The 27,980-nt window shown below is 44.8% G+C and overlaps 2 protein-coding genes across 6 annotated transcripts in view; one reads left to right on the forward strand and one right to left on the reverse strand.

The window, feature by feature from the left end:
- Nucleotides 1-11,898, reverse strand: part of LOC138968046 (uncharacterized) — an 82,381-nt gene extending 70,483 nt beyond the window's left edge. The window contains exons 1-3 of the mRNA XM_070340609.1: nucleotides 11,822-11,898; nucleotides 8,394-8,827; nucleotides 7,826-7,945 (exon numbers count right to left, since the gene is read on the reverse strand). Coding sequence (XP_070196710.1) covers nucleotides 7,826-7,945; nucleotides 8,394-8,789 — 516 coding nt within the window. The 5' untranslated portion in view covers nucleotides 8,790-8,827; nucleotides 11,822-11,898. The remainder of the gene's footprint in view (nucleotides 1-7,825; nucleotides 7,946-8,393; nucleotides 8,828-11,821) is intronic.
- Nucleotides 11,899-11,958: 60 nt separating this feature from the next.
- The window catches only part of LOC138969515 (uncharacterized), a 107,577-nt gene continuing 91,555 nt past the window's right edge, over nucleotides 11,959-27,980 (forward strand). For 4 of the 5 annotated variants that reach the window (XR_011456484.1, XR_011456485.1, XM_070342330.1 and 1 more), the window contains exons 1-2: nucleotides 11,959-12,666; nucleotides 26,476-26,670. Coding sequence is in view for 3 of the 5 variants with exons in the window: in XM_070342330.1 (XP_070198431.1) it covers nucleotides 12,202-12,666; nucleotides 26,476-26,670 (660 nt within the window). In the remaining 2 variants the exon portion in view is untranslated. The remainder of the gene's footprint in view (nucleotides 12,667-26,475; nucleotides 26,671-27,980) is intronic. The other variant, XM_070342332.1, reaches the window with a different exon arrangement.

Here is a 27,980-nt window from a genome sequence, read left to right on the forward strand (position 1 = left end):
CCCTGGATGATGAGGCGTTGACGATGCGGTCGTGGAAGTGCTCGACCTTGGCAGCAGTGATGGCTTGCGTGACTCGAAGCACCGCATCCCTGAGAATCTGCTTATGAGCCTCCAGGCCAGAGTGTCGCCATGCACGCTCCGCTCGCCGTCTCTCGATCTTGGCGGCTGTGATGTCCTCAGAGAACCAGGGAGCCGGCTGTCGCTCAGAGACTGCGCATAGGGATGGCGGGGCGTGTTTGTCGAGGAGCTGGGGCAGAGTCAAGCTGAAGAAATGGGCGGGGTCAGAGGACGGGTCTCGCTGGGCAAGCAGCAGGGCAGCTTCGTCTCCAAAAGCATCTGTCTCAATGTCTCGTAGCTGGCGACGTGTGACCATCTTCCGCTTCTGTGCTGGCTTGGTGATGCTGACGAGGAAGTTGATGGCAGTGTGGTCGGAGACAAGATGGTCGTTGGCGACGAGGCTGGAGACCAGATTGTCCGAGGGTCGAGTGACAATCCAATCCAGGATGTGGCCACGGGAGTGGGAGGGAAAAGGAACGACCTGGTCCACACTGTAGCTGTCCAACAGCGCACGGGCCCGCTTGGTGTCAGCGTTGGCAGGGCAGTCCCAGTGGACAGGAAACAATTGACAAGTGGCTCTATCCCATCACCCTCCTTCCCTCCGTCGCGATACATGTATAATCTTGAACGGTTGAAAACGACGTTAAACACCAAATAAAGACAAGATGACGAACCAACACATTTTTTCCACCAAGTCCGTATTTCACCACGCAGTGGCCGTTGTCGCACTACGTGCACACGGCCTGACCGGGAATGGATATCTTGACGATACTGTCGCCAATGAGCTGGCGCCTTTCTTTCTTGTTGATAGTGACAGTCACTTCTTCTGACAGACAGTTGGCTTTCCACTTGTTTTTCACACTTTGGTCGTCGATCGTAAGAGCTTCCACAGCCGACAAAACAATACGGAATCCAGGCGCCATGATGCTACCTTTTTCACCTTCGGCGTTTGGAGATCGGCAGCCAATCAAAACAACCCGCAAACCGCCATCGGTGAATAATTAAGCCTAGGTGATAATCGTCGTAGATCGACAGCCAATCAAACGCGACCCATGATACTGCTATGGGTTCACGCGAGTGCTGGGGTGCTGGGGTGCGAATGCACTGACTTCAGACGCAGACAGCTTCAGCTGAACGGTTCATACCACTACCTATGGGTTCACGCGAGTGCTGGGGTGCGAATGCACTGACTTCAGACGCAGACAGCTTCAGCTGAACGGTTCATACCACCCCCCCCCCCCCCCTTTTTGTTCTCAACGAATTTGCATCGATCTCAAGAATGGTCTGTGAGCTAAGGAAAATATCGGAATTCCGATAAAATTCGGACCAGTCCCATGTCTGAGTCTGAGATGGGGACTGAGAGGGAGACACTGAGAGAGAGAGAGAGAGAGAGAGAGATGGGGACTGAGAGGGAGACACTGAGAGAGAGAGAGAGAGAGAGAGAGGGAGAGAGAGAGAGAGAGAGAGATGGGGACTGAGAGGGAGACACTGAGAGAGAGAGATGGGGACTGAGAGGGAGACACTGAGAGAGAGAGAGATGGGGACTGAGAGGGAGACACTGAGAGAGAGAGGATGTTAGAGAGAGACAGACAAAGATACAGATAGAGTGTTGGGAGAGAGAGACAGAGAAAGATACAGATAGAGTGTCGGGAGAGAGAGACAGAGAAAGATACAGATAGAGTGTCGGGAGAGAGAGACAGAGAAAGATACAGATAGAGTGTCGGGAGAGAGAGACAGAGAAAGATACAGATAGAGTGTCGGGAGAAAGAGAAAGATACAGATAGAGTGTCGGGAGAGAGAGACAGAGAAAGATACAGATAGAGTGTCGGGAGAGAGAGAAAGAGAAAGATACAGATAGAGTGTCGGGAGAGAGAGACAGAGAAAGATAGAGTGTCGGGAGAGAGAGACAGAGAAAGATACAGATAGAGTGTCGGGAGACAGAGACAGAGAAAGATACAGATAGAGTGTCGGGAGAGAGAGACAGAGAAATCAATCAATCAATCAATCAATGACGCTTATATCGCGCATATTCCGTGGGTACAGTTCTAGGCGCTCTGCAGTGATGCCGTGTGAGATGAAATTTTATTCGGCCAGTAGATTGCAGCCATTTCGGCGCATATTTACCTTTCACGGCCTATTATTCCAAGTCACACGGGTATAGGTAGACAATTATTAACTGTGCCTAAGCAATTTTGCCAGGAAAGACCCTTTTGTCAATCGTGGGATCTTTAACGTGCACACCCAATGTAGTGTACACGGGGGGAGGGTTCGGACACCGAAGAGAGTCTGCACACAAAGTTGACTCTGAAATAAATTTCCGCCGAACCTGGGATCGAACTCACGCTGACAGCGGCCAACTGAATACAAATCCAGCGCGCTACCAACTGAGCTATATCCCCGCCCCAGAAAGATACAGATAGAGTGTCGGGAGAGAGAGAAAGAGAAAGATACAGATAGAGTATCGGGAGACAGAGACAGAGAAAGATACAGATAGAGTGTCGGGAGAGAGAGAAAGATACAGATAGAGTATCGGGAGAAAGAGAAAGATACAGATAGAGTGTCGGGAGAGAGAGAAAGAGAAAGATACAGATAGAGTGTCGGGAGAGAGAGAAAGATACAGATAGAGTATCGGGAGAAAGAGAAAGATACAGATAGAGTGTCGGGAGACAGAGAAAGAGAAAGATAGATTGTCGGGAGAGAGAGAAAGAGAAAGCGAGAGATACAGATAGAGTGTCGGGAGACAGAGAAAGAGAAAGATACAGATAGAGTGTCGGGAGAGAGAGACAGAGAAAGCGAAAGATACAGATAGAGTGACGGGAGAGAGAGACAGAGAAAGCGAGAGATACAGATAGAGTGTCGGGAGAGAGAGAAAGATACAGATAGAGTGTCGGGAGAGAGAGACAGAGAAAGCGAAAGATACAGATAGAATGTCGGGAGAGAGAGACAGAGAAAGCGAAAGATACAGATAGAGTGTCGGGAGAGAGAGAAAGATACAGATAGAGTGTCGAGAGAGAGAGACAGAGAAACAGAAAGATACAGATAGAGTGTCGGGAGAGAGAGAGAGAGAGAAAGAGAAAGATACAGATAGAGTATCGGGCGACAGAGACAGAGAAAATGAAAGATACAGATAGAGTGTCGGGAGAGAGAGACAGAGAAAGAGAAAGATACAGATAGAGTGTCGGGAGAGAGAGAAAGAGAAAGATACAGATAGAGTGTCGGCAGAGAGAGACAGAGAAAGAGAAAGATACAGATAGAGTGTCGGGAGAGAGAGAGAGAAAAAGAGAAAGATACAGATAGAGTGTCGGGAGACAGAGAAAGAGAAAGATACAGATAGAGTGTCGGGAGAGAGTGACAGAGAAAGATACAGATAGAGTGTCGGGAGAAAGAGAAAGATACAGATAGAGTGTCGGGAGAAAGAGAAAGATACAGATAGAGTATCGGGCGACAGAGACAGAGAAAGATATTGATAGAGTGTCGGGAGAGAGAGAAAGATACAGATACAGATAGAGTGTCGGGAGAGAGAGAAAGATACAGATAGAGTGTCGGGAGAGAGAGACAGAGAAAGCGAAAGATACAGATAGAGTGTCGGGAGAGAGAGACAGAGAAAGCGAGAGATACAGATAGAGTGTCGGGAGAGAGAGAAAGATACAGATAGAGTGTCGAGAGAGAGAGACAGAGAAACAGAAAGATACAGATAGAGTGTCGGGAGAGAGAGACAGAGAAACAGAAAGATACAGATAGAGTGTCGGGAGAGAGAGAGAGGGGAAATGAAAGATACAGATAGAGTGTCGGGAGAGAGAGACAGAGAAAGATACAGATACAGATAGAGTGTCGGGAGAGAGAGAAAGAGAAAGATACAGATAGAGTGTCGGGAGAGAGAGAGAGAAAGAGAAAGATACAGATAGAGTGTCGGGAGAGAGAGAGAGAAAAAGAGAAAGATACAGATAGAGTGTCGGGAGAGAGAGACAGAGAAAGAGAAAGATAGAGTGTCGGGAGAGAGAGAAAGAGAAAGATACAGATAGAGTGTCGGGAGAGAGACAGAGAAAGATACAGATAGAGTGTCGGGAGAGAGAGAGAAAGATACAGATAGAGTGTCGGGAGAGAGAGACAGAGAAAGAGAAAGATACAGATAGAGTGTCGGGAGAGAGAGACAGAGAAAGATACAGATAGAGTGTCGGGAGAGAGAGAGAAAGATACAGATAGAGTGTCGGGAGAGAGAGAAAGAGAAAGATACAGATAGAGTGTCGGGAGAGAGAGACAGAGAAAGAGAAAGATAGAGTGTCGGGAGAGAGAGACAGAGAAAGATACAGATAGAGTGTCGGGAGAGAGAGACAGAGAAAGATACAGATAGAGTGTCGGGAGAGAGAGACAGAGAAAGATACAGATAGAGTGTCGGGAGAGAGAGACAGAGAAAGATACAGATAGAGTGTCGGGAGACAGAGACAGAGAAAGATACAGATAGAGTGTCGGGAGAGAGAGACAGAGAAAGATACAGATAGAGTGTCGGGAGAGAGAGAGAGAGAAAGATACAGATAGAGTGTCGGGAGAAAGAGAAAGATACAGATAGAGTATCGGGAGACAGAGACAGAGAAAGATACAGATAGAGTGTCGGGAAAGAGAGACAGAGAAAGATACAGATAGAATATCGGGAGAAAGAGAAAGATACAGATAGAGTGTCGGGAGAGAGAGAAAGAGAAAGATACAGATAGAGTGTCGGGAGAGAGAGAAAGAGAAAGATACAGATAGAGTATCGGGAGAAAGAGAAAGATACAGATAGAGTGTCGGGAGAGAGAGACAGAGAAAGAGAAAGATAGATTGTCGGGAGAGAGAGAAAGAGAAAGATACAGATAGAGTGTCGGGAGAGACAGACAGAAAAAGAGAAAGATACAGATAGAGTGTCGGGAGAGAGAGACAGAGAAAGCGAAAGATACAGATAGAGTGTCGGGAGAGAGAGACAGAGAAAGCGAGAGATACAGATAGAGTGTCGAGAGAAAGAGAAAGATACAAATAGAGTGTCGGGAGAGAGAGAAAGATACAGATAGAGTGTCGGGAGAGAGAGAGAGAGAAAGAGAAAAATACAGATAGAGTGTCGGGTGACAGAGAAAGAGAAAGATACAGATAGAGTGTCGGGAGAGAGTGACAGAGAAAGATACAGATAGAGTGTCGGGAGAGAGAGAGAGAGAGAAAGATACAGATAGAGTGTCGAGAGAAAGAGAAAGATACAAATAGAGTGTCGGGAGAGAGAGAAAGAGAAAGATACAGATAGAGTATCGGGAGACAGAGACAGAGAAAGATACAGATAGAGTGTCGGGAGAGAGAGACAGAGAAAGATACAGATAGAGTATCGGGAGAAAGAGAAAGATACAGATAGAGTGTCGGGAGAGAGAGAAAGAGAAAGATACAGATAGAGTGTCGGGAGAGAGAGACAGAGAAAGCGAAAGATACAGATAGAGTGTCGGGAGAGAGAGAAAGCGAGAGATACAGATAGAGTGTCGGGAGAGAGAGAAAGACACAGATAGAGTGTCGGGAGAGAGAGACAGAGAAACAGAAAGATACAGATAGAGTGTCGGGAGAGAGAGAGAGAGAGAAAGAGAAACATACAGATAGAGTGTCGGGAGAGAGAGAGACAGAGAAAGCGAAAGATACAGATAGAGTGTCGGGAGAGAGAGACAGAGAAAGCGAGAGATACAGATAGAGTGTCGGGAGAGAGAGACAGAGAAAGAGAAAGATACAGATAGAGTGTCGGGAGAGAGAGAAAGAGAAAGATACAGATAGAGTGTCGGGAGAGAGAGAGAAAGAGAAAGATACAGATAGAGTGTCGGGAGAGAGAGAAAGAAAAAGAGAAAGATACAGATAGAGAGTCGGGAGACAGAGAAAGATACAGATAGAGTGTCGGGAGAGAGACAGAGAAAGATACAGATAGAGTGTAGGGAGAGAGAGAGAAAGATACAGATAGAGTGTCGGGAGAGAGAGAAAGAGAAAGATACAGATAGAGTGTCGGGAGAGAGACAGAGAAAGATACAGATAGAGTGTCGGGAGAGAGAGAGAAAGAGAAAGATACAGATAGAGTGTCGGGAGAGAAAGAAAGAGAAAGATACAGATAGAGTGTCAGTCGGGAGAGAGAGACAGAGAAAGATACAGATAGAGTGTCGGGAGAGAGAGAAAGAGAAAGATACAGATAGAGTGTCGGGAGAGAGAGAAAGAGAAAGATACAGATAGAGTGTCGGGAGAGAGAGAAAGAGAAAGATACAGATAGAGTGTCGGGAGACAGAGACATAGAAAGATAAAGATACAGATAGAGTGTCGGGAGAGAGAGACAGAGAAAGATACAGATAGAGTGTCGGGAGAGAGAGACAGAGAAAGATACAGATAGAGTGTCGGGAGAGAGAGAGACAGAGAAAGATACAGATAGAGAGTCGGGAGAGAGAGACAGAGAAAGATACAGATAGAGTGTCGGGAGAGAGAGAAAGAGAAAGATTTAGATAGAGTATCGGGAGAGAGAGACAGAGAAAGATACAGATAGAGTGTCGGGAGAGAGAGACAGAGAAAGATACAGATAGAGTGTCGGGAGAGAGAGACAGAGAAAGATACAGATAGAGTGTCGGGAGACAGAGAAAGACACAGATAGAGTGTCGGGAGAGAGAGACAGAGAAAGATACAGATAGAGTGTCGGGAGAGAGAGAAAGAGAAAGATACAGATAGAGTGTCGGGAGAGAGAGACAGAGAAAGATACAGATAGAGTGTCGGGAGACAGAGAAAGATACCGATAGAGTGTCGGGAGAGAGAGACAGAGAAAGATACAGATAGAGTGTCGGGAGACAGAGAAAGATACAGATAGAGTGTCGGGAGAGAGAGACAGAGAAAGATACAGATAGAGTGTCGGGAGAGAGAGAAAGAGAAAGATACAGATAGAATGTCGGGAGAGAGAGAAAGGGAAAGATACAGATAGAGTGTCGGGAGAGAGAGAGAGAGAAAGATACAGATAGAGTGTCGGGAGACAGAGAAAGAGAAAGATACAGATAGAGTGTCGGGAGAGAGAGACAGAGAAAGATACAGATAGAGTGTCGGGAGACAGAGAAAGAGAAAGATACAGATAGAGTGTCGGGAGAGAGAGACAGAGAAAGATACAGATAGAGTGTCGGGAGACAGAGAAAGAGAAAGATACAGATAGAGTGTCGGGAGACAGAGAAAGAGAAAGATACAGATAGAGTGTCGGGAGAGAGAGACAGAGAAAGATACAGATAGAGTGTCGGGAGAGAGAGACAGAGAAAGATACAGATAGAGTGTCGGGAGACAGAGAAAGAGAAAGATACAGATAGAGTGTCGGGAGACAGAGAAAGAGAAACATACAGATAGAGTGTCGGGAGAGAGAGACAGAGAAAGATACGGATAGAGTGTCGGGAGAGAGAGAGACAGAGAAAGATACAGATAGAGTGTCGGGAGACAGAGAAAGAGAAAGATACAGATAGAGTGTCGGGAGACAGAGAAAGAGAAAGATACAGATAGAGTGTCGGGAGAGAGAGAGAGAGAAAGAGAAAGATACAGATAGAGTGTCGGGAGAGAGAGAGACAGAGAATTTCTGGCGAGAACCGGAAAGGTGTTAGCCCTGCTGACTCCTTGCCTCAAAGCCAATCACACACACACACACACACACACACACACACACACACACACACACGCGCGCGCGCGCGCACACAGGCACACACACACACACACACACGCACACACACACACACAAACACACAAACACACAAACACGCACACGAACCCTGGAATCCCGGGGAGGGTGATAGAAGAGTTTGGTCACTGTAGGCACTCTAGCAACAGAACCGGGCCGACGGCTCAACTTTCTTGCAACATCTCCCTCAGGCAATGGCGACACACACGCCTGGCAAGGATAATGAAAATAATGATAATGATAGTCAGAAAACCTACAAGAAAAAGAAGAATATCTGTGTATCTGCAGGGCTCCCCAAACGTTGCGTCCCTGCCTCCTGTAAGCACTGGAAGCCGAAAACATAATGGATACTTGTCCGTACCGTTGTCAGAGAATGTTCTGCTAGATCTGTACCGACGCAAGTTTACGGAGTTAGTCAAAACGATTCAGTAATGTTTTTAATGCAGGGCTCAGAAAACTTTCAAAAGTCTTCATTACAATAAAATGAGCTCTTCAAAAATCACGTTCATACACACACACACACACACACACACACACACACACACACACACACACACACACATACACACACACACACACACACACACACACACACACACACACACACACACTAACAATCTAGTGACTGCTGACGTGTGTATGCCAACTTCAACCGTACCTCGGCAGGCGGCGTGACCGTGTATGCTGGAGGTTCTATGGGGCTGGTGGGGCTGGTGGTGGTGGTTTTCTCTGTTGAACCTTCCTCTGACAGCCAGGAGTGGCTTCCCTCTGTTGAAATTTTCCCTGACGCCCAGGAAGCAGAACTAAAGAACTGTACAGCAGGTTCTGAAGGTTGCTCGCCCTCTTGGTCAGGAGCATTGACCGTGTAGAATGGCACATTTACGGAGCTGGAAACATCGCCAACCGTCAGCAGGGAAGCCGAGGAAGTGGATTGTACACTAGTATCTGATGACTGCTGACCATCTTCAAGAGAGCGAGAGGCTGTGTCGGCTGAGGATTGTGTTTGTGAAGTTGATGGGAGCTGCTCACCACATCCAGGCTCCTGGGAGGACATGGTGAGTCTCTCCTCTTCTCAACAGCTTCTCAACTGTCCTAAGCCAATGAATACAGTTCACTGGGGTTAGAAAGAAATCGAGTCATGTCGGGAGATTATCAAACCCTATATATATGCGTGCAAAGTTTCAAAGCTCTAGTTAACAAACAAAAAACACGAGATAACTTCAACGTTCAGTTTTTTTTTATCCACGACCAAAAAGATAAACTGATTTCTCAGGTGAGTCAACAACAACACTCCTGGAAGCACATGTACGCATGCATGCTTGCAATGTGCATGCATGGTAACGACATCACACACACACACACACACACACACACACACACACACACACACACACACACACACACACCCTAACACATTCACACACACACACACACACACACACCCTAACACATTCACACACACACACACACACACACACACACCCTAACACATTCACACACACACACACACACACACCCTAACACATTCACACACACACACACACACACACACACGCACGCACGCACGCACACACACAAGCACGCACGCACACACACAAGCACACACACACACACACACACACATGCACACACACGAAAAACTGCTGTGCAGACAGAATTTGAACAAGACCATGATGCTCAAACAGCCTGATTACGCCTTGATACGCAATGCGACTCCTGTTGCGACCCGAATTTCTCGAATGGGATAACAAACTAATGATCAAAACTTACTAAATGTAAACAAGTCGCGTAAGGCGAAAATACAATATTTAGTCAAGTAGCTGTCGAACTCACAGAATGAAACTGAACGCAATGCAACGCAGCAAGACCGTATACTCGTGGTCCACCGCTCACGGCATAGGCAGTGAAATTGACAAGAAGAGCGGGGTAGTGGTTACGCTATGCTGCATAGCACGCTTTTCTGTACCTCTCTTCGTTTAAACTTTCTGAGCGTGATTTTAATCCAAACATATCATATCTATATATTTTTGGAATGAGGAACCGACAAGGAATAAGATGAAAGTGTTTTTAAATTGATTTCGAAAAAAAAAATTGGATAATAATTTTTATATATTTAATTTTCAGAGCTTGTTTTTAATCCAAATATAACATATTTATATGTTTTTGGAATCAGCAAATGATGGAGAATAAGATAAACGTAAATTTGGATCGTTTTATAAATTTTTATTTTTTTTTACAATTTTCAGATTTTTAATGACCAAAGTCATTAATTAATTTTTAAGCCACCAAGCTGAAATGCAATACCGAACCCCGGGCTTCGTCGAAGAGTACTTGACCAAAATTTCAACCAATTTGGTTGAAAAATGAGGGCGTGACAGTGCCGCCTCAACTTTCACGAAAAGCCGGATATGACGTCATCAAAGACATTTATCAAAAAAATGAAAAAAACGTTCGGGGATTTCATACCCAGGAACTCTCATGTCAAATTTCATAAAGATCGGTCCAGTAGTTTAGTCTGAATCGCTCTACACACACACACACACACACACACACGCACACACACACACACACACACGCACGCACATACACCACGACCCTCGTTTCGATTCCCCCTCGATGTTAAAATATTTAGTCAAAACTTGACTAAATATAAAAAGAGGGTAAAACTAAAAGGAAATGAAACCTCTTTCATCTGGTTGTATTAGGATGTGCATTCTTTGGTATGATACGGTATGATACGGTATGATACGGTATGATACGGTATGATTACGGTATGATACGGTGTGATACGGTATGATACGGCTATCGTGTTGCTTGTTGGTCTGACCAGATTTACTCTCTTCTCTTGGACTGCACAGCATTTTTTCTGGACGAGTCAAATAAAGAAAATTACAATTACAATTAAAATGGTGTAATTACAGGTACAAACCAGAGAGGTCAAGAACAAGCGACGGCAACAACAACAACAACAACAACAAAAGAATGAAACAAGTCGCGTAAGGCGAAAATACAATATTTAGTCAAGTAGCTGTCGAACTCACAGAATGAAACTGAACGCAATGCCATTTTTCAGCAAGACCGTATACTCGTAGCATCGTTAGTCCACCGCTCATGGCAAAGGCAGTGAAATTGACAAGAAGAGCGGGGTAGTAGTTGCGCTAAGAAGGATAGCACGCTTTTCTGTACCTCTCTTTGTTTTAACTTTCTGAGCGTGTTTTTAATCCAAACATATCATATCTATATGTTTTTGGAATCAGGAACCGACAAGGAATACGATGAAAGTGTTTTTAAATTGATTTGGACAATTTAATTTTGATAATAATTTTTATATATTTAATTTTCAGAGCTTGTTTTTAATCCGAATATAACATATGTATATGTTTTTGGAATCAGCAAATGATGGAGAATAAGATAAACAAAAATTTGGATCGTTTTATAAATTTTTAATTTTTTTTACAATTTTCAGATTTTTAATGACCAAAGTCATTAATTAATTTTTAAGCCACCAAGCTGAAATGCAATACCGAAGTCCGGGCTTCGTCGAAGATTACTTGACCAAAATTTCAACCAATTTGGTTGAAAAATGAGGGCGTGACAGTGCCGCCTCAACTTTCACGAAAAGCCGGATATGACGTCATCAAAGACATTTATCAAAAAAATGAAAAAAACGTTCGGGGATTTCATACCCAGGAACTCTCATGTCAAATTTCATAAAGATCGGTCCAGTAGTTTAGTCTGAATCGCTCTACACACACACACACACACACACACACAGACAGACAGACACACACACACACACACGCACATACACCACGACCCTCGTTTCGATTCCCCCTCGATGTTAAAATATTTAGTCAAAACTTGACTAAATATAAAAATGGACGGGGCTGCTTATTTGTTGGTATCAGTCTAGACCAATCCGGCTGCCGTAGCGGTCCCCGGGTAAACCCCGACCGGCATATGTCTAGACCTCATTTACCCTACTTATAAGCAGGAGGGAGTTTATGGTTGATGACAAAGTACAACTTGAGACTCTCAGTAAAAAGGCAGCTCTAACAAACAGAACAGTATGAGCAAATTAAATACCTTTCCTCCACAGCCTGCGATCCAAAATCAAAAACACACCTGCCTACTCGACATTATCGTAGAAAATTGTAGCCTCATTATTACGTCATCATAATTCAGACGTCATAACTCTTACGTCTGTTTATCATTCTGTGGATTCTCTTTATAGACTAGATAGACTGGATTTTCAGTCACGCGATAGAATGTAGGCAAATTCAACAATTAGAGTGAATCCAGCAGATAGTTTTTGTCAGGTAATGACTGAAGATCTACATGTTTTGGCTCAGGAATTGTCTCATAGGTAAGGTTTTACACATAAAAACGCTAATTAAACATGGAAACGGAGTACGTATTGGAATAGGTCCAAAATCCAATCAACTGTAGACCTAAATAAGACAGAAATGAACGATAAACTTCACTGCACCAGTGCAACTACACCGGTTTCAAAACAAAAAGACATTCAGAAAACGACGGAAACTGTGATCTTACCAGAATTGAGAGAAACTGCACCTGAAGGTAGGCACCAGCCAACAACCAGAGCGCTCGTTCGCCACTGGAGTGTAGATCAAAGGAGCATCTTCCGCAACAAAAATTCTAACGCAAAGCTTCCCGACATTCAGATGTCTAGTTTAAACAAAGAACAGTCCTCGCCTGGAGCTGGAAGCAGTAGTGAAAGCGAAGCAAATAGTTTTTTAGACCATGACGAGTTTCTGGACAACATAGATTTCTCCGCAGAAATATCACTACGAGCAAAGTCCGGGCCATCCCCGACAAAGCCACCGACTCCGTTGACAGGCCGCTCGTCCCCCCCATCCCTGCCTATCATCAACAAGCAGCTGATCCCGGAAGAAACATCCGATTCGAGAGTATAACTAATATTTCTTCTTCTTCTTCTTCTTTTTCTTCTTCTTTTTCTTTGTGTGTGTGTGTGTGTGTGTGTGTGTGTGTGTGTGTGTGTGTGTGTGTGTGTGTGTGAGAGAGAGAGAGAGAGAGAGAGAGAGAGAGAGAGAGAGACAATGACAATGACAATGACAACAAGGAAATTTGCTGATTCAAATCAGCAGGTTCCCAGACGTTCCTTCATGTAATTTTTAGGTGAATGGTCAAAGTGGTTTCTTGCACACACTCAGTCATCTTACACAACAATGCAACACATGGATAGGATTAATGGAATGACATGTATTTGTCAACAACGAATCATGGGATAGAAAACTACAAAATGTGAAAGAAAGTACATGGTGACAAGGCTACACACAATAGTGGAAAATTGTTTAGGGGGTATATAATGTTACAAATAGCACAACAGTATAAAAAGGGGTTCAAAATAACAGACAAACAGAAAAAAAGTGTTTTGCATGCAAATGTTGACTTTGACGGCCATATTTTGACAAAAACGTACACAAATTTTAAAAATAAATCCAAGCCATACCAGACTCTTTCAACTATTTCTGTTTGTTTTCCTGCTTTCTAGAATGCTTGGTGAATATGATGACGCATTGTCATTGTGAATTTCCTGTAGAATTTTTTTCCCGCATCACATAATTTATATACATGACAAAATACGTTATGAACGAAAACTCAGAAATACCAAACGAAAAATCCCAAAATAAAAATATGAATAAAGGTAACCTAAAGCCAATGCGTCATCATTATCAACATGATCTCCTGCAAGTGTGTGCCAAATTTCAGCACTGTACTATGCACCATTCCTGAAATATTTGCCTTCAAAGAGTACCATTCTAGCGGAATTTTTACTTTCGAGAAAAACCAAGACAAACACGAAAAATAATTCAAGCTTCACAGTACCTTCCTTTATGGCCAAAATGTGCACACTTTACAATACTATAAGCTGCTTAGTTCATCCCAGGGCCATAGGTCTGTCCTTCTCTCTCCTGTTGCACTGTCCTGGATTTGCTGGCCCTCTTCTTGTCTTTTCGGGACCGCTTCCTCTCCGGCTGGGCCGCCAGTTCAGCTTGGTCACACCGCCTTCGGTCCTGCCTCACCTGGTAGTCCTTCAGGCCCTCAGCTGGTGTAACACCCAACTGCTTCATCACATGGGAGAGGTGGGAACATCCCTGATTGAAATGGGACACAGCTGAGGCAACAGCTGCATTCACCCGACTGGCGCCCACATGCACAGTTTTGGGGCAGCGCGCCCAGATCTGTCCGTTGACGCATTCGTTGGCATTCTGCGTTCTGCCATGCTTGATTCTGGCCATGAGACCAACGTCTGACATCCTGTCATAGATGGGTTTGACTGCTCTGGCCACATCAGCTGACAGTGGAGTCCCCACATTGTCCTTGTGTGGTGGCGGCTCTTGTCCAGTTGCCACGGCCTTCTGAAAGAAGCACGAGGAGTCGGCGCCTACTGGACATTGCTGGTGCTGAGGGTTGTCGTCTGTGGATGAGCAGTGCAAAAAAGATGCCCAGATGGCCTCCTTCATCTTGTCAGGTTTGCCCAAGTTCTTCATGATGGTATTCCTGTAGTAGGACTGCAGAATGGTGCAAGCGTTTGCAGTCAGGGCGCCACGATGACGTCCACCAAGCTTCTTCTCCTTTGCCTTCTTTCTCAGCGCCGTCCCCATTCTTTTGTCGCAGTGGTTGACACACTACAGCTTTTCAACCGGATAGAGGTTGGCATCAACCACTGCCTTGAAGGCCACAGAGTCACCATCTGAAAGCATTCTGGTATAACGCATGTTGTTTCTGCGCACTGACCTTCCCCACAAACGAAGGGCGGCTTCCTTCTCCATTCCTTTCGAAGAGCCTTCATAGTTGGTTTCACAACTAGGCTTGTGGTCTCTCCTCTATTCAGCTCTCTCCACTTCTGTCATCCTCCTTTTGTTGTTCAGTGCACATGCCTGGCAGAATTTTGACAGCACTTCAAAATCAAGCACAAGTCCAGTCCCCACATCAATGACGATGCCAACCCCATAGTTTGAGGTAAAACCTCGCTTGTCAGTGCCAGGTTCCGAATCAAAACTGGCCAGCTCATTCACAGAGAGAATGACAGCGGGAAAGGGGAGAGAATGCTGAATCCAACGGTATGTGTCATACGTCGGAACGGGGTTGGGAGAATTTGGCGTAACTAACAGTCAAACAAATGCATTTTTGGCATTTCAACACACAATGAAAATAAATTCTTGACACAGTTGGTTTTGAAACACCTTTATTTTGCATAAAATAAGTGTTTTATGTGAAAAACATCGGTTGAACCTGAATGAGAAAGGATTATTTGGTATAAATATGTCAAAATCTCAAAACTGACCAATTGAACACACAACACGATTTTTGACTTCAGACGTGTGTAGCCCCTGGCTAATTATTATTGCAATAAATGTAAATACTGATTGTTGCTAATAACATAAACGAATGATTTACGAAATTACTATTCTAGCAAAAGTAAATACATGTGTCATTCAGTGGGCGATCACTGAGTGGTATGGGAATAAAATCGTAGCTGCCTTGATCATGCTGTAACACTGTGTCGTCTGCTTTACTCTGTGTTTGCTGTATCGTCTGCTCCAGTCTGCACACTAAGCGCTTACCGTAGCGGCCTAACAACACCGGAAGCTAGATGGTTTGCGGATGTCGCTCTACCGTGTTTTTTGTCATATTTTTAGCGTGTGAGATCTGAGATAGTTTTTCTTGGTATTATATAACCTATTATAGTGTAATTTTGCATCATGCACTAACAGTTTCAAGAAATAATGAAAAACAAATTGAAATACATTGCTGCAAACAACTAAGTTTGCCGAAAATTAGTTCCGGAATGTCACCATTCACACAGGCAAATGCCTCCGCATAACCCAGACCTCTGGGTCTGGGAATGACAATTCTTTATTTAACGAGGGTAGTAGATTAAGCAGCGGTCTGCTTTTTTACATCCAGCCCTCGCCCTAAAGAGGGACTAACTACAAAAATGAAATAAAAATACAAGAAAAAATAGAAAATAGAAAACTAAAATTCTACATTTTAACAGATAACTAAAGTGAAAACACATTATACATATGTACACAAAATGCATTGCATTGAGGTAAATTGCGAGTTGATTGATGTGAATTAAGTGGTATAATGCAGCTTGCACTTTCTCAACATCATGCTCTAATCCATACATTACATTTTAAAGAAAATCAATCAAACAAGCAAGACATTGCTAAGATAATCACACATCTAAATACATGTAGTGATTGGTTTGTAAGTCCCTTCATTCGAAAAGGGTTTGTGTACATTATACCAATAAAGAGGAGAGGGGCATGTTTAATACAAAAATTGAATACCATTTAAGACAAATATCATTTACTTTGACTTCATTACATAATTAAACTACTCACTTATCGCCCCCCCCCCCCCCCCCCCCCGGCGCAAATCAAGAGCACACGATAATCCCAAAGAAATGACACTCCTCTTTCTCTCCCTCTTATTACTTACAGTTATACTCACACACCTGCGCGCGCACACACTCACATACACCTGACACACACGCAATCACTCGTGCGCACATACATCACACGTAGCCAAGTCATGTATTGATTTTGGGCAAATAACGAGGGCAGTTTATTCAAGAGAATACCATCTGACAATGAGAGATATCATTGTGCAGTGATAAATCCACAACAAAAAACGAACATTTGGTTACACTAACAACAAACACAAGGAGCCCTCACTCAAAAATTTAACACCGTGAATAATGATTACATAACAAGGTTCGAGTCGCTTCATGCACAACCTCACTTCAAGTGAAGACACAAACAGGCATGCATTTGCCTCAAAATTAAAAACATCATGCAACGGATTGCTAACAAAATACAGCGGTGGATGCCGGGGGTGGATGGGGGGTAAGAAATAGTTGGCATATGCCCGCTGCGCCGCGCTGGTAAGGACTGACCACAATGTGTTGCTCTCCCGTTCTCCCGCTGATGCATCACACGTGCAAGCCCCCCGGCAACATGGACATTGCGGCTGGACTCTTCTCCTTGACTTTCACAAGTCGTCCTCTCCCCTCTCTTTCTAATTACGGGGCTAAGTGTTGATATCCTGCTTTACTACCCTCTCTTCCCTACCTGCCAACACTGATCCCTTTAAGCCTACCTCAAGTATCTAACATCCTCCTCCTCCACCCGCGGCTAATCTGTCTCGTTTAAATAGAGTTTATCTGACGCTGTCCGCTCTATCTAAACTCACACTTAAACTACTCACTTATCGCCCCCCCCCCCCCCCCCGGCGCAAATCAAGAGCACACGATAATCCCAAAGAAATGACACTCCTCTTTCTCTCCCTCTTATTACGTAGAGGTTACATGCCGAGTCTCAGTGATTATCAAAAATAATGGTCGAAGTTAGCGGATCATGAAAAATGCGAGCTTTAGCGAGCTTTTTCATGACCGCGAACTGAGACCATTATTTTTTATAATCACTGAGACGAGGTGTGTAACCTCTTTATTCCTCCTTTCTTCAGTTATTCAAAGAAAAGAGGAGTTTTTTTGCGAAAGTTTGATCGAATCCTATTCTCTCAACCAGTCAACCTGCGCAGGCGATCGATTAATGCGCGGTTGTATAGTTCCGTGCAAATCATTCCATTCTGTTAACACTTCTTGTCAGTTTTCCTATTTTGGGCTAAAATCAAGTACACAGATATGCTGTTATTCTGCTGTGGCGGCAAAGGCAGATATTGTGTGTTCTGTATATGTTTTGGTATCCCTTAGGATAATGTTTTTTCGTCAAATGGGACTAGCAGACGAACTTTTGCATCCGTGTTCCAACGTTAAAAACTGTATGAAGTTCAGTGTTCTGGGAAAAATAGTGTATGAAACCCCTTTATGTTGTTTAAATTGATGAGGTGTGTGCATTTGGTTGCGTGTGATCTGTTTATTAAATGAAATATTGTTGAAAACTGACCGTCGGATTGCAGTCTGTTGTCGAAGGAACTGAGTGAAAAGAAGGGGAACTACTCTTGTCGCTAGACAAAGTATGAGTTACTTGCCTTGGGAAATTGCTTGTGATGAACGGCGTGAGCACAGCAGATGAGATTCAGAAAACAACCGAACTCATGGATTTTATATGGAGATTCATGTGTTCAGGCCTGTAGTTGTTAATTTAAATGCGGTATGTTTGTATTGTTTGCTCCAGAGATGTATACTTCGTACATTAGAGCGTTCGGAACTTTTCAGTCGCAAAAAGTAGTACCGAAACAGAACAACCTCTCAACCCATTGCACTATCGAGGATTCAGGCTGTTGCTGGGTCGTTATTTGTTTGGTTGCTGGGTCATTATCGAAAAATAACTACCCCTACAAGTTTACAGAGGTAAAGAAGCAGAGGGGGGAATAATTACAGTTATACTCACACACCTGCGCGCGCACACACTCACATACACCTGACACACACGCAATCACTCGTGCGCACATACATCACACGTAGCCAAGTCATGTATTGATTTTGGGCAAATAACGAGGGCAGTTTATTCAAGAGAATACCATCTGACAATGAGAGATATCATTGTGCAGTGATAAGTCCCAAATTAGAGGTACTACTCGTTATTCAGCCCAACTAAAGACAGTATTATGAGTATACTAGGTTAGAGGTGGGAGGTTTAGGATTGTTGTGATGTTATACATGAAGGAGTTGCCTGGGCTACATGTGATCTGTAAGATGATCTGTTGTGGCAGCTGGTCTAAGTAGCCTAAGTACGCGTTGCTTTTCCAATCCCCCATCACCTTGACAATTTCCCCCGGCACACCACAACTCAACGCCCACGCGGCACCACCCCGCCGAAAGCTGTGGCTGGAGAAGTTTCCCCCAGCAACAGCGGTAGTCAAGCGCAGTTTCTTATAGTCTGATCCTTTCATCGGGAAGACCTGCGCCTTGGGGTCCATAGGCCCCAACAAAGGGAACACAGCGGTCACGGCAGACACTGGACACAAGGGATGGGGTGACATTGCCGGGAGCTTAATTTCAACAGAGTGCTCTTTACGCTGAATCGTTTTGCTCCATTGGAGCGTTATTGACATGCCCGTACCCAGAATAACCACCTGGTCTCTTGTGAGCTGCTTACAAGGATCGAAGTTCCCGTTGTCCTGAAACAAGTTCGATCTCCGGAGAACTCCGAAAAAAAACACCAAACACGCAGCCCAGAACACAATATCTTGCCTACACTCAAGGTCCAGCTGGCTTTTTATCATGTGTAGTAATTCAGGGGTGATTGGGGTTTTCTTATCAGTGGCACACCCCTTGCATTTTTCGATGCCCTTAAGTGTTGTCTGGACGTACCACGAGTCCCTGAATGGGTGCGGCAAGCCGCTTTCAAGATGAAGAATGCGAATAATGTTGATGTATTGCTTGATGGAGGACGGTTTCAAACGTCGGGCTAGGTACGCTGCGTATTGCGCAACAGTCTGCTCGTTCACAGGCACTGGCATTATGTCCATCTCCGCACAGAAACGTAAATACGAGGTAAGGTGGGTGCGGTAAGTCTTCTTAGTGTTATCAGAAAAGGCACTTGCTCTGTAATCCAACACTTCTGCCGTCAGTTGCGCCCCTAATAGGGGCTGCTGGTCTGAAAAACAAGGAACAACAGGGCTTGGTCAGACATATGGTCACACAGGTTGATGTCGGGGGGTCTCCCCCGGTGCCAGAATGTCAACAGACGCACTAAGTCTTCGCGCCGTCTGGGCTCATGGAGGCGGGAAATTGTGTCAGCCATGATGTTTACACTACCAGCCACATGTATCGCCGCGATTTTGCAGTTCACTTTTGCACATTCCCACGCCATTTTACGGAGCAGACTGTTCACATACTTATTAGTCGATCTGCCCTTATTTAATGATAGCTTTTGCGACAGTACTATCGGTATGAATAATCACTTCTTGTCCGCACCACATCGGAGCCCATCGTGTCACTGCTTGCACCACAGCGCACACTTCTTTATAGTTAATATGTAGCTCCTTTGCTGCCTGCATGTCTTTTTCAAAGATGGTGTACTGCCAGTCACCTTGCCAAAAGGCACCCGCTGCAATATTACATGCATCTACATGAACATGCTGTTTTGCATTGTGAAAATAATATACTGTGCCGTTAAATACATGCATAAAAGAAAGCCACCATTGTACATCCTTATGAAATTCGCCAGATAGTTTCGCTTTGTTATGGGGGCGAGGACGCCCCCATTCTATACGGATAGTTTAGAGGTTGACCATGGGCAGCGCCATTTTGTTGTGAAATACGTCATCAGTTTGTGTACACAGGAAGTTGTGACATCCGTCACCCTATGGGAGGGGTGACGTCAAAATTGTTCATCTGTAGAAAGTTGTGAAATCCGTCACCCTATGGGAGGGGTGACGTCAAAATTGGTCATCACAGAGTTTGTGTAACACAGGAAGTTGTGAAATACGTCACCCTATGGGAGGGGTGACGTCAAAATTGTTCAACAAAAACGATAAGTCGCATTGTGCAGGGTCAACTGCAACAAACTCAAACCGAGCCATTCATTCCTAGCTGTATTTGAGTGACTTATATACCCGACATTTTTATTTCTTATTTTTAGCACAGGTGTAGGAAAAATCATGAACCAAAATGTTATTTATTTTCTAATTTAACATTTTTTTTACAAATATGACCATGGTCTTTTAAACATACAGTGACATTAAACATTGTTATGTTAAAAAAAAGAAAAAAGAAAAAAAGCTTTTGTGCACAAATCAGAAAATACATTGTACATTTTACCTACAGGCCAAACAGTGTCTGTTGGCGGCAAAGGGCCCAGCAAGTTGCTATTTTTAGATCGATTAAAAGTTGTCAAGAACAGGCGCTTACATTTGGATGTGTCCACTGATAGTAGGTTTGGTTGTGATCAATCAGAATGATGTAGGAATAAAAATGTATGACAGTTTGGTATGATGACATGTAATTCAAATATGCTGAAATGTAATATTATACATGATATAATATTATTATGGCTGTTGCCATGACCATGAACCCCAAGAAAGGTTTAATGTCATGTAAAATCAAAATACCAAAATCAAGCGCCTACTAATCTGGTCTATGGATGGACACGCAACTCGCTCAGCCAGCCAGCGCTGCGAGACTTACAGCGGCCAACTTCGCCGCGGCGCGCTCATTGGCTCAGCATTGAACTTGCGTGAAGGCCGATGCGCGTAGATTCCCAGAATGTTTACTTTCGGTTAGATTCTTCGACAGCATTCGCAGATGTGACTGCCGTTACAGAGGTGAGTAAAACTGACCATCGAAAGGAAAATAAGATTCATATTGGTAATACTAATAACATACTTGCACAAGCATGTATCTACCAAAACTGTATGGGAGCACATAGTTGGAAAGGCGTGGTGAAGCGATCAAATCGAATCGTCCGTCAGCACGCGGTGTTCTTCTGGAAAAGACCGAAACGACATGTGACGTCAGTCGTTCAGCCCGCGAGCGGTGGGATTGGGGGGGGGGGGGGGGGGTTCACATGGTTTGTTTGTTTCAGAACCACACCCATATACACACATTTCACATGTAAACCATTTGTCCGCCCCCTGTCGATATTTATCGACTAAGTTCCTTGTGTCGCTGCTGCTGAAGGGGTTTAATCGTGTCCAGTATCCGCCGCAGAAAGAATTTTCCTCCTCTGACAGCCTGACAGGCCCAATTAAGGGACCCCGCTATGCTTTGTAGCTGAGTTTTTGTCGCGCGCTTCTTTCCTCGGATCTGGAGGAGTCGCTGCCGCAGTTGCTGCAACTTGTCACTTCCAAGTGACAGGGTGTTGTTTCGCGTGTCGATGTCGACACCGAGAAACGTGATACGTTGAGTAGGCCCCACCACCTTCTTCCAGCTAATGTTGAAACCCAGTTCCCTCAATAATCTAATTAAAGACAGTAACATGTCATTGCACTCTTGTCTGGTAGCTGCTACCAGAAGAAAATCATCAATATACGCTAACACACCTGGCATGCCTTTCCGTGCCATGCATCTGCGAATAGCTTGCGACAGGCGATGAAAGTGTGACGGCCCTACATTGCTGCCAAAAGGCAGCCGACTGTCAAAGAGATAAGTAGGTTTCTTTTCACCTGTGAAATGCCATTTCAGCCCAGTCATACAATAATCGTCCGGACTGATGCATACTGACCGATAGGCGGACTGCAAGTCTACTTTTGCACACCAATACCCTGTCTTCGCTAGGGCGCACGCGTCAGATACGGTTTGAAATTTAGCTGACTCAGGTATAGAATAGTCGTTCATTGCCCTACCTGTGGGTTTGCTAGCGTCATGGATCAACCTGATGCTGCCATCATCCTTGGGAATCGCAGCGATAGCGCTTACCACAGTTGGTTTTCTACTAGCTACAATGTAATAACCTTTTTCTATCTGATCTAATAGCTCTTTTTCCACAGCTTTATGGTGTTCGTTCGATGACCTATGGTTTGTTTGCTCTACGTCTAGTACGCCTGCCCTACTCTCTTCTGTTACACGGAAACCGTTTCTTATGCCATCTAATAAAAAGGTTTTGTCGTGATCGCCTTCTAGCACCTTGTGCCACATTTGAGATTTAGCATTAATGGAATCACTATTTCCGAGAAATTCGCACTTATTGGAATCTAGCTGAGGGAACGGGCTGTTGAAGGTGGGGCCTACCGTTTTGTCGGCAATTCGCTGCGCTGTGTCCTAGGCTGGGGAGGTGGTAACTGTCACTTTGTGGTCCTTGCCGGGGTGGCCCATGCCGCAGGTGTTGCAGACGTGGAGGAATCTGCAGCGGGACCCATAGGGACAGTCGCCTTTGTTGGTATACAATAAGCACACTTCCTTCCCGTTGGGTCCCGCTGGTCGCCGGGAACCGCCGCTGGCCGTCGTAGCCTTGCCGCCCTTGTTGTCTTGGACGCCATGCTGGAGCCGGTCCCGCAGGATCACCGTGGACAGGTGGGGGTTGGGGGTTCCCCACTTGAATCCGCTGGACGACTGGCGCCTTCTGTACTCGTCGTCGTACAGAAGCACCGACTGCCACAAGTATCTGGCCCCCAGCTCGCCTATCATCTCTGTGTACCGGAGGTAGGCGGTCGAGTCAAACCCGGGCTTCTCAGCAATCAACCTCGCCATGATGCGTGCGTTTGCCACAATCCAGTGGCAGGGGGAGACTTTGTCAAGTTTTGGTCTCTGGTTGAGTTTTAGGATGACACCTCCCCCGAGTGTCACCTCTTCCTCGGCCGTCATCGACCCCGGCACAAAATCCAGAATGGAAAGATAGGAGGTCTCACCTGTTGGCTGCAGTGACAAGCCGCCTAACAGTCCCTGGAGTGGTTCCACGCTTTTTTCCTCAGTCACCCGCTGGGATAGTGGCCCTCCCCCGCTTCGCTTTTGCAGGGCCGCCACTGCTACTCTCAGCGCTACGTAGTGGCCACGCTTGAGACCCAGGCCCTCCAAATCCTGGGCAGTCACATTACTCAGCACATTGAGGGTGTTCAACTCCTCATCCTGGAGAACTTTAACCACCGTTAAAGGCAGATCTGTCGCCCACGCTCCAAATTCGAAGTCCATATTGCAGTAAGAAATAGTTGGCATATGCCCGCTGCGCCGCGCTGGTAAGGACTGACCACAATGTGTTGCTCTCCCGTTCTTATAGACCCCCGCTGATGCATCACACGTGCAAGCCCCCCGGCAACATGGACATTGCGGCTGGACTCTTCTCCTTGACTTTCACAAGTCGTCCTCTCCCCTCTCTTTCTAATTACGGGGCTAAGTGTTGATATCCTGCTTTACTACCCTCTCTTCCCTACCTGCCAACACTGATCCCTTTAAGTCTACCTCAAGTAGCTAACATCCTCCTCCTCCACCCGCGGCTAATCTGTCTCGTTTAAATAGAGTTTATCTGACGCTGTCCGCTCTATCTAAACTCACACGACAAATAAGAGAGAGAGAGAGAGAGAGAGACACACACACACAGAGAGACACAGAGAGAGATTTGTTTGTTTGTTTGTTTGTTTGTTTGCTTAACGCCCAGCCGACCACGAAGGGCCATATCAGGGCGGTAGAGAGAGAGAGAGAGAGAGAGAGAGAGAGAGAGAGAGAGAGAGAGAGAGAGAGAGAGAGAGAGAGAGAGAGTATATATATATATATGGGTTTATGTGTGTAAATATGCGCCCGCTGTCTTTTATAATTGTTTTAATGTTTTGATTGTCATTTTTGACTCACATGCGAAGCAAAAGTGAGTCTATGTACTCACCCGAGTCGTCCGTCCGTCCGTCCGTCCCGGCGTCCGTCCCGGCGTCCGTCCGTCCGGAAAACTTTAACATTGGATATTTCTTGGACACTATTCAGTCTATCAGTACCAAATTTGGCAAGATGGTGTATGATGACAAGGCCCCAAAAAACATACATAGCATCTTGACCTTGCTTCAAGGTCAAGATCGCAGGGGCCATAAATGTTGTATAAAAAACAGCTATTTTTCACATTTTTCCCATTTTCTCTGAAGTTTTTGAGATTGACTACCTCACCTATATCTATATATATATACGACTTGTGTCTGTGTGTCTGTGTGTCTGTGTGTGTGTCTGTGTGTGAGTTCGCGATGCACGGCCAAAGTTCTCGATGGATCTGCTTCAAATTTGGTGGGCATATTCAGGTAGACCCGGGACAGAACACAACCTGGTCGATATTTCAACACGTGCTCTCAGCGCGCAGCGCTGAACCGATTTTGGTTCCACCTCAGCTATTTTGGTTCCACCTCAGCTACCCGGGCCCCCATACCGACACACCAAAGCCATAGTTCTCGGTGGATCTTTTTCAAATTTGGACACCGTATTCAGCTACACCCCGGACACAATATCATCGATGAGATATTTCAACACGTGCTCTCAGCGCGCGGCGCTGAACCGATTTTGGTTTTTGTGTTCATTTCACCATTATAAGTAACTCTTCCTTATCTTCTCATCTTCTCCAGGTTTTCAGCGTTTACTTCCCTTCCTTCGTATGGTGCACTATGGGGCATCTTCGGATATTCCCGGCGTTCTGTTACTATTTTTAGAAGGTCACCGCAGTGTCCAGAACGTAAATTGGACCCGTAAATTATCCTCACTGTAAAAGTGCAAAGGTCGAATCAATTTATAGCCACGCGAAAAATACACTGTCATCTATCTCTCTATAGATACGGCTTCTCTGTGTTTGTGTGTGTGTGTGTGTGTGTGTGTGTGTGTGTGTCTCTCTCTCTCTATGTGAGCAACACCTGGGGATTGTTCAGTTCTGTTTGTGATGTGGTCTGGCGGCTTTTGTGTATTTGTATGTACTGGCCTTCCTTTGAGAAGCCATAACAGTTCAAAAGGGCTTACAGATAAGCTCTAAATTGCTCAATCCTGTTTGAGTGGAATTCGCCTCCAAACGTGATTAACACGGTTACATTCGTCGACAAGGATGGGACTCGATATGGTCAGGAATGGCATTATGGCCACTGAATCATTTTCGTGCTGTTCCCATTCCACGAATCTGGGAGGGACCTAAGCTTGGCGGGTCCATTGTTCGGACCCGGCGAAGCCGGCGTACGGCTCTAAGTACTTCTTCCCGGCGAAGCCGGCTACCCGGCGAAGCGGGTATTCATTCTAGTATGATATATATATAGGGCAAAGTAAGCCCCATCTTTTGATACCAGTTTGGTTTACCTTGCTTCAAGGTCAAGGTCACAGGAGCTCTTCAAAGTTGGATTGTATACATATTTTGAAGTGACCTTGACCCTGAACTATGGAAGATAACTGTTTCAAACTTAAAAATTATGTGGGGCACATGTTATGCTTTCATCATGAGACACATTTGGTCACATATGATCAAGGTCAAGGTCACTTTGACCCTTATCTTCTTCTTCTTCTTGTCGTTCGCTGTTAGATCGTCAGTCCGGACTGCAGAGCGAAACGTGCTGTCCTCTCCAAGTCCTCTCTGGGGCCGTATAGCTTCTTTTGTAGCGCTGTCTCCTCTGGCCAGGTGGTGTCCCTCAGAGCACTGTGGTATGGACAAGCCTGCAGGATGTGCTCTGCTGTCTGATTCTTGCCACACGGACATAGGGGGGAGGGAACTAGCTTCAGCTTTGTGGCCATATGATGGTTTAGTCTGTTATGTCCAGTGCGGAGTCTGAGTAGGACGACTTGTTCTTCACGTTGGAGCAGGTGGTAGTCATCTTTTTTCGCTCTGGTTTTCCTCTTGTTTTTGATGATTGTCTTTTTTTCCTTGTACTGCAACTTTGACCCTTATGAAATGTGACCAAAATAAGGTAGTGAACCACTAAAAGTGACCATATCTCATGGTAGAAAGAGCCAATAAGCACCATTGTACTTCCTATGTCTTGAATTAACAGCTTTGTGTTGCATGACCTTGGATGACCTTGATCTTGGTCAAGGTCACATGTATTTTGGTAGGAAAAATGTGTAAAGCAGTTCTTAGTGTATGATGTCATTGCTAGGTTTAGCTGAAGGTCAAGGTCATGTCAAGGTCAAGCATGTGAGTCGTATGGGCTTTGCCCTTCTTGTTACTTTTGGTAAAACATGAACACTGTTTCTGTTTTTTAACGGAGGCACAATGTGTTAATCGAATCAAAGACAAAACTGCAGAAATTGCGCGTACAATATACCCTACAGTGCCACATGGCTCGGTAAAGTAGAGTGTCATGAAGCGTTCAAGAGAAGACGGCTGGGTGTTTGTTAACAGGCATCCACTAGTTTCGCGGAGACATCATTGTGGGACTCCCACACGTCCATGCCTGCTAGCTTTTTGAAGGCTCCAGAGGAGGGTGACTATGTGGAGAAGAGGACGAGGAAGATTAGCCGCATGACCGCCGATGTCAACGACAAGCTTCACAGCATAGAGGTGCAAGAGTGGAACAAGCTGCACTCCAAGATCAAGGTCTGGATCTTAAAAACATATGACAGCGGTTGACCCCGAAAATCGACTTAATCATTAATGATAATAATAATACGAGAATTTATAACGCGCACATATATCTCACCACAAGGCGACTCAAGGCGCACTCATACACAATCTTTCGCATTAACAACTCAAGCATACTCACCTCGCTATTATTTAGCTAATATTTTGTCTATGATAATTTCAGAATGTGTTGAAACAAGTGTGAACACATTAGAGAAAAATTAGGGTTGAGTAATTGAATGGGGTATTTTACCGGTCAATTCTAATCACAGGACCTATTTTGGAAATGGTACAAGGTGACCCCCCAAAAAGTGCAACCCATAACAATGTTTATAAATTCTACATCTTAAGACTCAATCACTTCATATTTGGGGGACATAAACTTCAGCCTTATGCATAGCCCTTCCAAAAAGTGACAATTATATAGATCAAATGATCTGACTTTTGTGCTATTTCAAACAAAGTTGCTAAATTCGGTGATCGACTCAACAGTACGAAGTTTGAAATTGAGCGGTAGCCAAACTTACCCGATTTAAGCCTTCCAGATTGTTACCTTTGGGGTAATTCGAATAACTTAACATACCTTTATCAACATTAGATAGTCAGTGACTTGAATACAGCAAATACAGGCAGGATCAGGGCATTTCCCATGGATGAATGCGTTCATGTCATTGATGATTTTTTGCGACATTGCGCAAGTGTAACTTTACAACCAAAGGGTTACTTTTTCCAGTAATTTGAGTTTAGCAAATATGTTCATAGTTGTTGTGCATGAAATTAAGTTCGTCCACGACATTCTACACAGTTTCGAGTCAGTAGGTAAAATTGGCCGACGTTTACCTTTTCTCCAAAATGTGTTCCAAAACACACCTCCGAAATTGGCAATGGCACGAAAGCTTTCCTGTCTTGGGATTGGCCTGAACCAAGCTGTAACTGCTTTCTTTGGGTCATCGGTGATTTAGGGGGTGAAAGTGGTGCTTGTGTATACTCAGACATTCAGATCATCCAAAAGGTAAAAGTTTGGAGGGTTTAAATTAAGTTAGTTTGGCTACCGCTCAATGTCAAACCACGTTCTGTTGAGTCGATCGCCTAATTTGAATTTTGTTTTGAAATTGCATAAAGTTCAGGCTATTAGATCTGCAAAATTGCCACTTGGTGGAAGGGTTATGCATAGGCTGAAGTTTATGTCCCCCAAGTATAAAATGTTTCGGTCATCAGATGTGATTTAGAAGTTATAAACATATTTGAGGGTTGCATTTTGGGGGGGTCACCCTGTATGGGAGCAT

Source organism: Littorina saxatilis, linkage group LG6 (assembly GCF_037325665.1).
Source record: "Littorina saxatilis isolate snail1 linkage group LG6, US_GU_Lsax_2.0, whole genome shotgun sequence".
NCBI classification, from domain to species: Eukaryota; Metazoa; Mollusca; class Gastropoda; order Littorinimorpha; family Littorinidae; genus Littorina; species Littorina saxatilis.